The sequence below is a fragment of the Sminthopsis crassicaudata genome, chromosome 1 (assembly GCF_048593235.1).
Source record: "Sminthopsis crassicaudata isolate SCR6 chromosome 1, ASM4859323v1, whole genome shotgun sequence".
NCBI classification, from domain to species: domain Eukaryota; kingdom Metazoa; phylum Chordata; class Mammalia; order Dasyuromorphia; family Dasyuridae; genus Sminthopsis; species Sminthopsis crassicaudata.
The window spans coordinates 387,777,306-387,794,874 of NC_133617.1; the positions used below are offsets into that span (position 1 = coordinate 387,777,306).

Sequence of the window (17,569 nt, forward strand, 5' to 3'; positions counted from 1 at the left end):
AAGAAAAATACAAAACAAAATAAAGCAAAACAATAGAGAACATTGTCATGTACCTAGAGGAGCATCAGGGAGGATTCAAAATATATAATAATAAATTACCAGAACAAGAAAACACACACACACACACACACACACACACACACACACACATATATATATATATATATATATATATATATATATATATATATATATGTTAGTAGGAGAAATTATATTCATGAATGTCCTTTTTTTCTTTACTTCCTTGTAAACTTTTCTTTCATTCTCTGCTGTGCACCTTATTTACTTTATTTTTTTATCCCTTTCCTCCCCACGACCACCCCACAGTTAAGAAAAGATTTATCCATACATATGTAATTATATACATACATATACACTCATACCCACACATGTCTTATACATACACATACATGTTTTTCCTGCTGCCTCTTTAATTAAATTCTGCTTCATAATTTATCTTACAATTATTTAATCTTCCATCACCCAAGGATCCTTCTCTTGTCTTCTTCCCTTAACCTTTACTTCCTCATCCGCTCATCCCTCCCTCCCACTTATTTCTTTATAGATTTTGGAGGGTGCTATACCTAAAGACAATGTTTAATAAAATATCATAATAAAACAGTTACAATATTAGGTAAACATCTGGAATAGTTTGAAAGCATTTTTGAAATAAGAGATATACTTATTAAGAAGAAATTTAGGGGCAGTTAGTTGGTGTAGTTGTTAAATTACCAGCCCTGAAGTCAGGAGGACCTGAGTTCAAATCTAACCTCAGACACTTAACACTCCCTACCTGTGTGATCCTGGGCAAGTCACTTAACCCCGATTGCCCCAGGGGAAAAAAGAATAAACTTAAATTAGCATTTATTTAAGAATAAATAAACATTACTTTGGGATAATATCTCACTGATTTGACAGAGCAAAGGGAAAGAGTGATTCTGAAATCAAAGGCTTTGGGTTTAAATTTCACCTCTGATGCTTTACTTTTCGTTAACTTTAGGGGGGAGAGGAAAAGAAGAAGGAGGAGAAGGAGGAGGAGATAAAGGAGAAGAAGAAAAACAAGGAGGAGGAGATAAATAAAGAGGAGGAAGAGGAGGAGAAGGAGAAAGAGGAAAAGAAGAAATACAAGGAGGAGGAAGAAGATAATTACCATTTATATAATATCAATTATGTGCCATGCATTGTGCTCTACAAGGATTATCTGATTTGATCCTCCCTAGAAAACAGATGCTATTAGCATTTCCATTTTACAAATGTGGAAATTGAAATAGACCTAGGTCAAAAGTTACTTGCTCAGGGTTACTCAACTAGTATGCAAGGTCCACATTTGAATTCTTTCTGACTCTGGACCCTGCATTTTTTCCATTATGTCTTATTATCTTCTTCATCATCAACTAGATCACAAGAAACTGTGAAGCAGTGCAGCACAGTGGAAAGCTCTCTGGCTTTGGAGTAAGGCATGCAGTCAAGTCTCAACTCTGCCACTAAGTCTTCATGTGACTTTTATCGATTCACTTTTCTCTGGATTTCAGTTTATTCACTTTAAAATGTGACTGGAAGAGAAGGCCATTTCTAAACGATGAGCTTATAATATAACCATTTATCCACCTGAACAAACACAGACTCTGCTAAGAAGCTGGCACTATTTAGAGACATTAACTAGAAAAGGTCAAGCTTTTGCATCTGCGACCCAAAGCACATCAGAGCATATTTCTCATCCATGTTAATACAAACATGTTTCCAAAATGTGGTGCTAACTTTCCAAAAGAGTGCTAACTATCCATAATTCAAGCCATCTGTCTAGCTTCTACTTCTACCCTGTTGGTGCTAAGACTTAATAGGCAAAGAAGGAACTGTCCAATGACTGAAAAGTATACAGACCCAGGAGGATGGCAATAGTGACTCAGGAAGGGGTCAGCGATGTGAACTTGGAAGAAGGTGAAGCAGTAGGCAAGGTTCTCATAAGAATATGAGAACTAGTATCAATTCAGATAAAATTACAGATCTAGAATTAGGAGGAGCCTTGGAAGCTATCTAGTCTAACCCCCTTAATTTACAGAACACAAACCTGAGTCCAGAGAGCCTTATATTACTTGTCCAAGGTCGTATATTAATAGGCAAATTCAGCATTTAAACATATGTCTTCTCATTCTAAATCTCTGAACCCTATTGTCTACTCTAAGATCTAAAAGTAGGTAATGGGATATACCTACAAAGGCTATAACTTTAGGAGAGAACAGTTAGTTGCAAGTAAGGTTTGACCCCAATTCCAAAGGAAATGGGACATTTGGATGTATACCAATCTAATTCATAATTATAGTTCTTGGGTTAAAGACAAGGCAAAAAGAAACTAGTTGCTAGAACCAAGGGATATGGAACATCAATAGCAAGGATTTACACATTTACAGGTACTTCTATTTCTATTGCCTAGGTGATAGATTGGTCATAGGGTGGGTTGAAGTTTTCAAGTGCAAGTTAAGTGGCCCCAAATGGAGGGACATGAGAATGAGGAGTCATGTTGGGCAGTATGTCACTCTGCTTCCAGGGCTCCTTCAATTTGTTATGAGGAGTCCAGGATCTAGGGGTTCCTCTCACTCTATCAACAGCCAATGTATCTTTTTTTTTCATTTATCAGTTTTTTTTTTACTATAACTTCAAGGACTGATATTAGGCAGAGAAGTGACTTTCCCTTACTAGAGAGCTTTTTTACAAATGTTCCCAGGGACCTTGTAATGTCCACAATGTTAATGGGTTTTTTTGTTTAAAATAGTTTCTTTTTTAAAACATAACTGTTATTCCTAATACAACATCCCCTTTCCCACTACTGTTGAATAAAATCCTGACTCATAACAAAATACATTTAAGCAAAACAAACTGTGTCTGACAGCATATACTCTTCACCTGTAGCACCCTAGAAGAGTGTATACACCTACTTCTTCCATACATAGGCACACACCTACTTGATTTTTTTTCTCTGTTCCCTTTCACACTTATTCTCTAATTTATCTACCTATACAAACACAGACTCTGCTAACAAGCTGGCACTATTTAGAGACATTAAATAGTGTTATACTGTTCCTGGTCAAAAATGGGAAAAGGACAACCATAACAAAAAATAACAATAATAATTAATGTTTAAATATCACTTACTATATGCCAGGCACTGTACTAAGCATTTTAGATTATCTCATTTTGATACAATAACCTGGGAATACTATTATGATCTTCATTTTACATTTGAGAAAATTGAGGCAAATGGGATTTAAGTGATTTGTCCAGGATCAAACAGCTAATCAGTGCCTGGTACCAGATTTGAACTCACTTCTTGATTCCAGGCCCATCATTCTATCCATTGCACCATTCAGTTGTCCCAAGCTCATCACAAGTCACATGGGATATGTTTGACACATCAAATTATTATAGCATACTTTTAAAGTATTTAATATTTTATTTTTCCAATTATATATAAAAACATTTTTAACATTCTTTTAAAAAACTGTTCAATTCCTGGAAACCGAGTGGATGCCCATCCATTGGAGAATAACTGAATAAATTATAGTATATGAATGTTATGGAATATTATTGTTCTACAAGAAACGATCACTCAGGATGATTTCAGAAAGGCCTGGAGAGACTGATGCTAAGCTAAGTGAGGGGAATCAAGAGAACATTGTACATAGCACCAACAAGATAATATGATGATTAATTCTGATGGACATGGCTCTTTTCCACAGCGAGGTGATTTAGGCCAGTTCCAATAGCCTTGTGATGGAAAGATCCATCTGCACCCAGAAAGGGGACTGTGGATTCTGAGTATGGATCACAACATAGTATTTTACTTTTTTGTCATTGTTTGATTGCATTTTTCTCTTTTTTCCTTTTTGATCTGATTTTTCACGTGCAGCACAATAATTGTGAAAATATGTATAGAAGAATTGCACAAGTTAACACTTATTGGATTACTTGCCATCTAGGGGAGAAGGTGGGAGCAAGGGAGGGAGAAAAAATTTAGAACACAAAGTTTTGCAAAGGTGAATGGTGAAACTATCTATACATATGTCTTAAAAATGAAAAGCTTAAACAATAAAAGTACATGAAATATTTGAAAAAGAATTTTCAGTTTCAAATTTCCTCCCTTCATCCTTCTACATTCCAAATTAAGTTATATATGTCTGATACACTTGTTGAGGCAAGGTCATTTAAATCAATTCAAATCATGTCACAAAAACTGCTAGCATAAGTTGCGGGATGTCTTCAGGACAAGAAAACTTTCTTTGCCAATAAGTGACTCATTCAAACACCAAAGGCATCATGAATTTCAGTTCTCAGGCCTTAATGCATGTGGTTTGTGTGGGTACTGCTTTTGTCTACATAGGTTTTCTGGACTTTGATGTCAATTGTGCTGTTAGAAAGATGCTGGCACAGGGGAATCTTGCCAGTTTTCATTAGCCCATAGCTATAGCAATAACTGGGATAATGGAGCCAGTTCCAAAGATTTCTATTTACAGAGGAGTATCAAAGATTCTGCACACGTGCTTTGCTAGTGACAACAGCTGCCTCTGAAATTTCCAAAGTGTTTTATTTTGTCATATACCATGGCCACTTTAATCCCTTTTGGACATGTAGAAATAGCAATTAAATATTCTCCCTACCCTAAACAGCTATCTGGCCAGTGGGATTCTATAGTCTTTTTCTTCATTTCATTCCAAAGAGCCAGGAGTCCAGTAAAAATGGTAGTGACAGGTAGTAATAATGAATCATTTATTAACTTTTCTAATGAATACATCCTGGGGTCAATCAATTCAATACATTTTGACTGAATACATATTGTGCATTCAACAGTATACATTAGCCTCAAAGAAATAGCAAAAAAACAAAAAAAAAGCTGCTTTGTATGACATTATCCCATACCTCAAAGAGCTTACATTCTTTTTCATGATTATATTACCTAAGACTTGGGCCCACCGGTTAAAATTAGCCTTCTAGCATTTCTTGATCCAATTTCCTGTAGCCTTCTGTAGAAAATTCTGTAATATTGCTTCCTTATATACACATATACAATGATCCTCCATCTACTAGTTTCTAATAAAAACTCATCTTCTTATCTACTGAGTTCTTCCCTGCTGCCTTCATACACACCTAAGTTATCCCCATCCTGATAAAACCCTCATTAGTCATTTTCCCAAACCATCATCCTATCCCTACATGCTTTCACAACCAAAGTCCTAGGGAAAAAGTGATCTACATCTACTGTTTCTTCTTCCTGGACTCATACCCATTTCTAAACCCTTTGCAATCCGGCTTCTAACCTCATCAATGAGCTAAAATAATTCGGTTCCAAAGTTCTTGCTAATGTCTTATCATATTTATGATCATATCCATGATCTTTTCTCAATTCTCATGCTTTGACCACTATGCAGTATCTGATATTGCTGACCACCTTCCTGGATATTCTCTCCTTCCTGATTTTTGTGTAACATTTTTTTTTCTCTTCCTAAGTATCTGACAACTACTTCTCCATTTCCTTTGACAATTTATCTTCCATACCACAGTATGGTATAGTAAAGGATCTGTTGGTATAGTAAAGGATCTGTTCAGAGTTCTCTTTTTTCTAAACATTCTGTTTTTTCCCCTCTAAACTCTCTCATGAGTTGACCTCATTAGCTCCTAGGGTTTTAATTATTTCCATACAGATAACTTCAACATTTATATAGCCAACCCTAGCATCTTTCTTAAGATCCAGTTGTCATTTCCAACTGCTTATTGAATATTTCTAACTGAATGTCCCCTCATCATCTCAAACTCAGCATGTCTAAAACTGAATTTATCTTTCTGGCGAAACTTTTCTCCTTCTTGAAGTTGCCCAATTATGTTGACAATACTATGATTCTATTTCTTCACATTCACAACTTTCACATCATCCATGACTCCCCACTTTCTTTTAACCCACATATCTAATCAGCCCTCAAACTTGTCAGAATCTCATTCATCCTTCAGCTTTTCTGATCACACAGCCACAGCCCTGATTTAGATCCTCATAACCTCTTGACTGGATTATTGGAATAACAGCTTCCTAATTGGCCTCCCTATCTTAAGTGTCTTTCCTCTTCAGTTCAGCTCCCATAGAGTGATTTTAAAGTGCCAGTCTAATATTGTCATTCCCCCAATCAATTCATAAATTCAAATGAACCTCCCATTATCTTTAAGATTAAATATAAATTCCACTGTTTAGCTTTTAATGCCCTTCACAATCTGACCCCCACTCTAACACACCAAATTTATTGTACCTCATTTCCCTTCCCACACTTACTGATCTATTCCAACTTCTTCATACATGGTATTCCCACTTCCTATCTCTGTGCCTTTGTATTAATTGTCTTCCAGGCCCTGAATGAATAATCCAAGGAAGAAACTACTGGATCCCAGAATTAACCAAATGTGATCCTCTTAAATATGCAAGGTTTAGGGAAACTTCCTTCCTCTAGAAATTCTAAATCTGCTAGAACCTCCTCCCCACCTTCCAGTTTTGTTCCCCTTTGGTTCCCCTCCTGATTAAACTATATTTTATAGGAATGAAGTAGAATATTACTGTGCCATAGATGTCATCTTGGTGATGGCTGTGATTTTTATAGGCTTCCTTCTCCAATTCCAGATTCTAAAACCACAGTGTCATCATCTCATTATATTAGAGCAATGGCACAGACTTTCCTCCTACAACTCCAATAAACCAACAGCACTTTTATATTATTTGAACTGGACTGAAAAAGATGGTGAAAGTATTTTGTTACAAGTCATGAGGCAATATTGCTTCCTAAAAAGTAGTAGTAAGTGAAGAGTAGACTTAAACCCAGGTATTACTACTCAAGATTAGTCAATCAATCTATCAATAAGAATTTATTAGATATCTATTATGTACTAGTTGCTGGGTGGAAAAAGACAAAAATAACATAATTTCTGCCTTCAAAGAGCTTTCTAACTAATATTCTTTCTGCCAAATCCTTTGTCATGAAATATAGTGGTAATTTTTAAAAAATAAAGTATAGGAGTTCTATTTGGAAGGTAAGGAAAAAGGGAGTCAAGGTTACATAAGGACTTAGGAGGACCTCGGTACAAGCCCCACTTAGAACACTTAATCACTGTGTGACCATGTGGAATCAATTAGCATCTCTAGATATAGAAAACTATATCACAGTTTTGTTTGTTTGTTTGTTTTTGGTTTTTGGGTTTTTTTTTATCTCTGTATTGATGGAATTAGACTTGGCAGCTCCAGATCTTTGAACCCAAATTATTAGAACAACTTCTTGCATCCTTCCCTTTTTTGCCACCCTCCCAAGGAGATTTCATGAGAATTAATGGTAAAGTAGAGACTTTATTTGAACATTTCCAATAGTAGGTCCAGGATAAATGCAAATTTAACATACACACATCTTTACACATGTATGTGAACTATAACAAATATCGCCAAAGAATCTACACCATGAAAGACTTTTAGCTATGCATAACTCTTGTCCCTGCCTTCCACATTTCCTCTGTGCATTAAGAATAGAGTTATTCAAAAGATGTTTCTTCATTCCAAGCATTTATTCTGCTTCCAGTTCCCCACATCTCTAGTAGTCTGCCCTTTATACCGTACAATGCTTTTGAGAAGTCAATCTTAGTGCATGCAGGGGAAAAGCCATAGGCAGCCTTGATCAACAAGCAATTCTGTGTGAACTGACTACAGCAGAAAACATTCAAAAACATAATCTGTATTCTGTTAACTTTAGAAAAGTTAAAAGAATCTGGATTCTTTGGACATTCATCACTTTCTCTTCCCCCATCAACCAAATGGAACTTCCTTGATGATTACTAAGAAAAATGTATTAGGAAGGAAAATTATAGGATCATAGTATTATACTGGAAAAGAACTCGGAGATCAATTAGTCCAATACTCTCATTTTACAGATGAGGCAACTGAGACCCTAAAAAGTGAAGTTATTTTCTCAAGTATAGTAATTGACAGATTTGGGATTCAAAACTAAATCCTTTATTTCAATCTCAGAAAGCTTTCCACTATACTCAGCTCCTCCAAATTCATTCCCCAAACTCATGTCAGGCATTTCAAATAAACCTTTTGTATCATCCATGATTCTGGATGACTCATCTCATTTTGCTCCATCCATTAGTACAGCAATTGGAAGTATCAGAAAAGTAGCCTCCAAGAAATGGAAGAATGGACAAAACCCTGCTCATTTCTCAGATCCTCCCATGTTCTTTCCTCCTGCGGGCATCCCCCAGTTCTCCATCCAGAAGGGATGACAATACCTGGTTATGAGGACGGCCACATCATGATGGGCAGGGTTGAGGTCACTCTTAGGATTGATGCTTTTCTGCCATTTGCAGAAACTGGCCAGCGTCTTGTCTGCATGGTGAACTATTTTCAATCCTTGCTGGAGACAGAAAAACAAGGGATTAGCCTGAGGTGGCCATGGGACTAGCAGTCTATTATACTCCCAGTGTTTCCAGGAGTTTCATTGTAGAGCTAGATTTTGGCTTGGGGGAGAAGGAATAACAACATGTATGCTTAACTCTTTGCTTTTCTTCTCTGCCATTCCTCTAACAGAACTGAGGGGCAAAGGCTCATACAATTTGGAGCAAGGAAGAATCTTACAATTCATCCAGTTCAATTCTCTCATTTAACAAGTCATCTAATTTGATCAAGTTCACATAGGTAATAAATGACAGTCTAAATTTGAATCCAAATCTTTGATCCTCTAACCCATACTCCTTCTACTACATACATAAATGAGAAATTAGCATTGGGATAAAACAGCCTTAAAAGAAAAAAAGAAAAGAAAATATCACTAAAGACTTAAAAATTTCTCAAGATCAATTGCAACTGATTATCTGTTTCTTTTTTCTTCCTTTTCACTTCCTTCCATCAAACATACATTTCAGAAAGGGCCTCTTTGCTGATTTTTATTAATTAGAAAATAAACATATTGGGCTAGAGGTTGACTCCTTAGGGATTCCTACAATTCTGGGACTGCTCTGATAGAATTTTTGTTTATGATTTTTTTTTTATCTTTATATCCCTAATGCCTAGCTTAGTGCCTCATTACTAGGCACTTCATACTCACCTAATGAGATCAACTCAAAGGTCTTTCCAAGGATAAAATATGATGCAGGACAGGCAGATGCTTCAGCAAAGAAGTCTGTTTATTAATCTGAGGATCCAAGCTTATATACACAAGAGAGAGCTGTTTTTCTAAAGAAACCTTGGACTATGTAATTTCCTGATGCTTCAGTGTTTTCATGCATGAGTTGCTTATTTATTACTTTCTTATGCTTAACAGAACTTCTTTGCTCTTCATTGTAAGCAAACTTTTTTCTCTGAATCTGGATGGAATTTTCTATTCCAAGTCTATTGGAATTGCTTTGGATCACTGTATTGCTGAGAAGAGCTAAATCTATCATAGTTGATCATCACATGATCTTGTGTTACTCTACACAATATTCTCCTAGTTCTGCTCACTTCACTCAGCATCAGTTCAAGTAAGTCTCTCCAGGCCTTTCTGAAATCATCCTGATGGTCATCTCTTACAGAACAATAATATTCTATAATATTCATATATCATAATTTATTCAGTCATTCTACAACTAATAGGCATCCACTGTTTCCAGTTCCTTGTCACTACAAAGAGGGCTGCCACAAATATTTGTACACATGTGGGTCCTTTTCCCTCTTTATGATTTCTTTGGGATACAGGCCAGTAGAAATACTGGTGGATCAAAAGGTATGCACAGTTTGATGGTATAGTTCCAAATTGCTCTCCAGAATGGCTGGATCAGTTCACAACTCCATCAACAATATATCAGTTAAACCCCTCATTTATGGATGATGAAACTGAAGCCCAGAAGTTAAATAATTTGCTCAGAATCAAACAGGTAGGAAGTTTAAGAGGTAGAAGTTCAATCCAGTTCCTCTGACTTCTAAGGAAGTATTTAGATTTTTTTTTTTCCCTCTGAGGATACAAAACAAAACTCTTTTCCCTCAAAGAATTTACACTTTTTTAGACCACGACTAAGCTCCAGGGTATCTTTTGCTTGGTTTAACTAATTCTGCAAGAGTAGCCTTCTGAGGGTTTGGACAGAGCCATTACAAGTAAAGAATGGATTACAGTCATGGGAGGTGAATACTTTCTGAAACCTCTGATCTAAACCCCTATTACCTTGGATAGAGCTCAGGGCCCAAAATCAGAAAGATCTAAATTTATTTTTTATTTATTTTTCCCCTGAGGCAATTAAGTTTAAGTGACTTACCCAGGGTCACACAGCTAGGAAGTGTTTAAGTGTCTGAGATCAGATTTGATTTCATATCATAATCAGATTTCAGGTCCTCCTGACTTCAAAGCTGGTGCTCAATCCCCTGTGCCATCTAGCTACCCCCAGGAAGACCTAAATTTAAATTTGATCTCAGACACTAGCTGGATATCATTTGACAAATCAATAACCTGTATCTGCCTCAATTTCTTCAACTATGAAATGAACATTTTATCTTAGAGAAACACTGGGAAGACTTAGCCTTAAAGAGCCTACAGTATTTTTTGGACTGCTTATTTCTGGACATTTAAAATATTGGACCAAATTCAACCAAACATGATAAATGATGAGATACTCTACAGAGAACAGAGGACAGAAAGTACGCCACTCCTGAAGAGTTTGGTTTGTCTTTTGCTGGTTGGACTTAGTTTAAATGCAAGTACAATACATAAACACACACACACACACACACACACACACACACACACACACACACACACACACATACTATGATAGTACCTACCTCCCAGGGTTGTTGTGAGGATAAGATGAGATAATATGTATAGAGCACTTAGCATAGTGCCTGGCACAGAGTACACAATAAATATTTGTTTCCTTTCTCCCTTCTTTTTTGGGGGATCTAAGTGAACTGAGTATGCATGGGGTGAAGCAATATCTGTCAGGCAGGACAAATTTGAACAGGATTTTACCATAGAACCCATCATCAACTATCTATCTGCAAACCGAACTGACACAGTAATTAATTATGCTGTTAACTAAATGATTGCAAAGCTGATGGGCATTGGGGTTGGAGAGGCATGTTAATTATGGAAGGGGTTAAAGATGGGAGTAGTGAGACTGACTGGTATTCAGGGATGACATAATAAGAACAATTTTTCTGAGGCTTCAAAATATGACCCCATTCTTTTCTTTTAAATCCTTATTCTTTTTTTTTTTTTTTTTTTTATGAAGTGGTAGGTTTCCTACAAAGCTCAGGAAGGCTATGTACCAAGCAAACAGATCTGCCAGCCTCCTCCTCACCCCATTCCTGAACAAAATACACCACAGCCAACAGAGCAACAAGCTTGATGGAATTGCTGATTCCCTGGGGTTGTTTAAAAAAATCTCTCTCCAGCCCCCACATCATTCTAACCCTTAATCTCTATTCCATTCCCAGATATCTTTCTTCCAATTACAGGCTGCCTTCCCTAGGGCAAATACCAAAAAAAATAAAATAAAAATAAATGGTTCCGCAGGAGGAAAGAACTATGTATCAGGAATAATTTACATAGACAAAAACATATTATATTGTTCTTCCTGCTGCTAGTCATTCTCCCTACCCTACTGCTCTCTGTTCTCTCTGAAGATGATGTATGGGGATGGTTTGAAGGCATCAAGATTAGCTATCCAATCAAGTTAATCAATTAATAGAACAGGGCAGCATGTCTTTCCTGAAGAATTTTTCCCTGGCATACAGAAGCAAATTTAGCCTCTACAGAGGCAAAAGATATAGGGCTGGCAATTAAAGTGAGGAAAAATAGAGTACATAATTGTACTCATTCTCTCATAGTAGAGTATGAGCTCTTTAAGGGCAGGGACCAAGGTTTTCTTTTCTTTTCCTTCCATCCCTAGTGTTTAGCACATTATCCAACCCATTGTAAGCTTTGTGAAAGCTTGTTGACTAGATAACTGTTAAATGACTGGATCAACTACATGATCAAGGCCTGTTTCAATTCTAAATTCTAAAATCTATCTTTGAGTTTAATATCTTAGGAGAGTTTATGTAGGAATCCTGGAGGGACCATCAACTCATATATACAAGTACATTATATATATATTATATATATAATATATATATTATTATATATATTATATATAATATTATATAATATATTATATATAATATAAATATATATTATTATATATATTATATACATTATATATATATCTATATAGTATATTATATATATATATATATATATATATATATATATCACATTATCTATGGAGACAGTGTTGTATAAGATAAACATTGACGCTGAATTCAAAAGTTCACAGTTCAAATCCTAACTTTGATAATTAATACCTGTGTGGTGTTAGGTAGGACATGTAAGAGACAGACAGGTGAGCTTTTGGATAGTCTTTGGGCCTGTTTGTTCATCTGTAAAGTGAAGGAATCAGACTAGGTAGCACCTGTGATTACATTCATAGTATCTTAAATTACACATTAGCTAAAGAAACTCTATGGTTAAACTTTCCATCAAAGCAAATTATTTATTTGACAAGCTCAAGTTTCATATAGTAGATTTTCTTATAATCCTGATTTGATTTGGACATAAACATACTAACTAGAGACACTTTCATAAAGTAAGTCCCACTCCACCTAAATATGACACAGTGCTTCCCATGAACTAGAGATCTGGAAAACAAAATAGGAAAAAATGGGAATGAAAGAAAACTACCGTTAGAGACAATCAGCCCTAGAGAGGAGCACAGTCTCGAAAGTAAAGGTCTAAGAACCTGAAGTTATATTATGAGAGGGGGAATGTCTTGACAATATAGATAAGGATAAGATGAGAAAATGAAAGAAGACATTCAGGGAAATGTGAAAAAAGGTGGTAGCAGCAAGCAAAATGACTGGCAAGAAAAAGACTTGAGTTCTAGTAATGCAAAAAAGAAAAGGGCAACTTACTGGGCTAGCCCAAAGGAATTTCTAACCAATGACCGCCATAAATATTAGTTACATTTTTGAAAAAAAAAAAAGTCTAATTAAAAATAAGCTGCAGAGCAATTTTGGACTTTGCCGAAAGGCTAACAAAACCGTGTATCCTCTGACTTAGCAATAGCATGGTGGCAATGGTGGTAGTTGTCTTCCAATTTAAAAGAGGACCAAATAACATCACTATATTAGAAGCAAATGACAGTGTATTTTAACTTTGGTTGATCAGATCAATATGAGCTTGGAATGTTCCACCATTGGTTAGGTACACATAATCCATATAAATATTTGGGGTGGATTTTCTAACTAAACATCCCATGTTTCTTTTGCCCAATACCATATTCAGTCTGTATCCCAAAGCGATCATAAAAAAAGGAAAGGATATATATGCACAAAAATATTTATAGCAGTCCTTTTCATGATGGCAAAATATTCTAAATTGAGGGGATACCCATTGATCAGGGAATAGCTGAACAAGCTATGGTATATGAATGATATGAAATGATGAACAGACAGATTTCAAAAAAACCTGGAAATACTTGTACAAACTGATAGTAAGTGAAATGAGCAGAACCAAGAAAATAGTATACACAATATCAGCAACATTAACTATGAATGAATCAGCTCTTCTCAGCAGCATAGTGATCCAAAACAAATACAAAGGACTCATGAAGGAAAATGCTATTCATATTCAGATAAAGAACTGAAAGACTCTGAATAAACATCAAAGCATATTTTTTCACTTTATTCTTTTTCATGGATTTTTCCTTTTGATCTGTTTCTTCCTTCACAATGTGATTAATATGGAAACATGTTCTACATGATAGTACCTGTATAACTTATATCAAATTGCCTGTTATTTTTAGAAGAAGGAGGTGATGGAGGAAGATAAAAACTGGAACTCAAAATTTTGTAAAAATGAATGTTATTGCCCTTTTTGTAGTGGCAAGGAACTGGAAATTGAGTGGATTGTTGAATAAGTTATGGTATATGACTGCTATGGAATATTATTGTTCTATAAGAAATGATCAATAGGATGATTTCAGAAAGACCTAGAGAGACTTACATGAACTGATACTAAGTGAAGTGAGTAGAACCAAGAGAACATTGTACATGGCAAGAGCAAGATTATGCAACAATCAACTCTGATAAATGTGGCTCTTGTCAACAATATGGTAATTCAGGCCAATTCCAATAGACTTGTGATGGGAAAAGCATCTGCATTAAGAAAGAGGACTGTGGGAACTGAATATGGATCATAATATAGTATTTTCATCTTTTTTGTTGTTGTTGGCTTGGGTTTTTTTTTGTTTTCTTTCTCATTTTTTTTCTTTTTGATCTAATTTTTCTTGTGCATCATGATAATTGTGGAAGCATATATATAGAAGAATTGTACAAGTTTAACATATATTGGGTTACTTGATGTCTAGAGGAGAGGATGAAGGAAGGGAAAGAAAAATTTTGCAACACAAGGTTTTGTAAGGGTAAATGTTGAAAATTACATGTATTTTGAGAATAAAAAGCTATTATCTTTAAATGAATGCTAAAATTTTCTTCATAAGTAGTTGAGGGAAAAATAAAATGATATAATCGTGACTCTGGAGGTGGAAGGAGAAAGTATTTCATATGTCAGTATTAGTATAAAAGACATTGGTCTAAGTCTAGACACTGGTTTCTCTTTCTGTTTCTCTTCTAGTTCTGGTTCTTTCTGGTTATGTGACCTTTGGCAAGTCCTTTGACTTATCTGATATAGCTACAAAAAATAAAAATAATAGCAAAATTAATCTGGAACAACAAAGGTCAAGAATATCAAGAGAATTAATGGGAAAAAATTCAAAGGAAGATGGCCTAGCGATACCAGATCTCAAACTTTATTATAAAGCAGTAATCATCAAAACTATCTGATACAGGTCAAGAAATAGAATGGTGAATCAGTGGAACAGATTATGTATCAATCAGATTGTTATGACACTTAATAAATGAATGTGTATCTTATAATTTTACTCAAGTTGCTAATTATTTCTAGTTTTTTTTACTTGATTCTCTTGATTCATCATATCATCTGCAAGTAGTGATAGTTCATCACCTATTTTAATTCCTTTGATTTCTTTTTCTTCTCTTATTCTTATATTTAACATTTTTAACATTGTATTGAATAGCAGTGGTAATAATAGGCATCATTGCTTCACTCTTGATCTTATTGGGAAGGCTTCTAGGTTATATCCATTACAGATAATGCCTGCTGATGATTTTTGATAGATTCTGTTTATCATCTGAATGTTCCCTTTATTCTTATGCTCTCTAGTATTTTTAATAGGAATGGGCACTGTACTTTGTCAAAAACTTTTTCATCATCTTAAATAATTACATGATTTATATCAGTTTTGTTATTAATATACTAAATTATGTTTATAGTCTTCTAATATTGAACCAATCCTGCATTTCTAGTATAAATCCCATCTTGTCATAGTGTATAATCTTTTTGATATGTTGCTATAATCATCTTGCTAGTATTCCATTCAAAAATTTTGCATCAATATTCATTAGGGCAATTGGTCTCCAATTTTCTTCCTCTATTTTAGCTTTTCCAAATCTTAGTTATTAGCACCATATTTGTGTCAAAAAAGGATTTTAATAAAACACCTTCTTTGCCTATTTTTTTCAAATAATTTATATAGTATTGGAATTAATTATTCTTTAAATGTTTGGTAGAACTTACTCATGAACCTATCTGGCCTTGGGGATTTTTCCTATGGAGTTCATTAATGGCTTGTTCAATTTCTTTTTAGTGGGATTACTTAGGCATTATATTTTCTAATTTATTAATCTAGATAAATTATATTTTCACAAATATTCATTGATTTCACTAAAATCTCATATTTATTAATATATAATTGGGCAAAATATTTCCTAATAATTGCTTTAATTTCTTCATCATTAGCGATTTCACCATTTTAATTTTTGATGCTAAATATTTAGTTTCCTTCTTTATTTTTAATCAAATTAACCAATGGCTCATTTATATTTTTTCATAAAACCAGTTCCTAGATTTATTTATTAATTTAATAGTTTGTTTTGTTTTGTTTTTACTTTCAATCTTATTTCAATCTTCCCTTTGATTTTTAGGATTTCCAATTTGGTGCTCAATTGGGGATTTTTAATTTGTTCTTTTTCTAATTTATTTAGTTGCATGCACAAATCATTAATCTGTTCTTTTTCTCTCTTGTTGATATAAGAATTTATAGCAAGGAAATTTTCCCTAAGTACTGCTTTGGATGTATCCTATAGATTTTGATGCATTGACTCATTGCTGTCACTCTCTTTAATGAATTTTTTGGCTGTTTCTATGATTTGTTCTTTGACACACTTATTCTTTTTTTTTTTTTTTTTTTGGGATTCATTTTTTTTTTATTATATATATATATATATATATATATATATATATATATATATATATATATATTTTATAATATTATCCCTTGTATTCATTTTTTCCAAATTACCCCCCCTCCCTCTATTCCCTCCCCCCGACGACAGGCAATACCATACATTTTACATGTGTTACAATATAATCTAGGTACAATACATGTGTGCGAATATCATTTTCTTGTTGCACAATAAACATTAGAATCCGAAGGTACATGCAACCTGGGCAGACAGATATTAGTGCTAACAATTTTCATTCCCCTCCCAGTGTTTCTTCTCTGGGTGTAGCTACCTCTGTCCATCATTGATCAACTGGAAGTGAGTTGGATCTTCTTTATATTGAAGATTTCCACTTCCATCAGAATACATCCTCATACAGTATTGTTGTTGAAGTGTACAGTGATCTTCTGGTTCTGCTCATTTCACTCAGCATCAGTTGATTTAAGTCTCTACAGGCCTCTCTATATTCCTCCTGCTGGTCATTTCTTACCGAGCAATAATATTCCATAACCTTCATATACCACAATTTACCCAACCATTCTCCAACTGATGGACATCCATTCATCTTCCAGTTTCTAGCTACAACAAAAAGAGCTGCCACAAACATTTTGGCACATATATGTCTCTTTCCGCTCTTTAGTATTTCTTTGGGATATAATCCCAGTAGTAGCGCTGCTGGGTCAAAGGGTATGCACAGTTTGATAACTTTTTGGGCATAATTCCAGATTGCTCTCCAGAATGGCTGGATTCTTTCACAACTCCACCAGCAATGTATTAGTGTCCCAATTTCCCCACATCCCCTCCAACATTTATCATTATTTGTTCCTGTCATCTTAGCCAATCTGACAGGTGTGTAGTGGTATCTCAGAGTGGTCTTAATTTGCATTTCTCTGATCAGTAGTGATTTGGAACACTCTTTCATGTGAGTGGATATAGTTTCAATTTCTTCCTCTGAGAATTGTCTGTTCATATCCTTTGACCATTTATCAATAGGAGAATGGTTCGGTTTCTTATAAATTATGGTCAGTTCTCTATATATTTTGGAAATGAGACCTTTGTCAGAACCTTTGTTTTTAAAAATATTTTCCCAATTTGTTACTTCCCTTCTAATCTTGTTTGCAT

General features: G+C 34.8%; 1 protein-coding gene across 4 annotated transcripts in view; it reads right to left on the minus strand.

Annotated features, from left to right (window-relative positions):
- The window catches only part of ADAMTS12 (ADAM metallopeptidase with thrombospondin type 1 motif 12), a 510,414-nt gene that overhangs the window by 191,009 nt on the left and 301,836 nt on the right, over positions 1 to 17,569 (minus strand). For all 4 annotated transcript variants that reach the window (XM_074279497.1, XM_074279496.1, XM_074279499.1 and 1 more), the window contains one exon: positions 8,305 to 8,429. In XM_074279497.1, the coding sequence (XP_074135598.1) occupies positions 8,305 to 8,429 (125 nt within the window). The remainder of the gene's footprint in view (positions 1 to 8,304; positions 8,430 to 17,569) is intronic.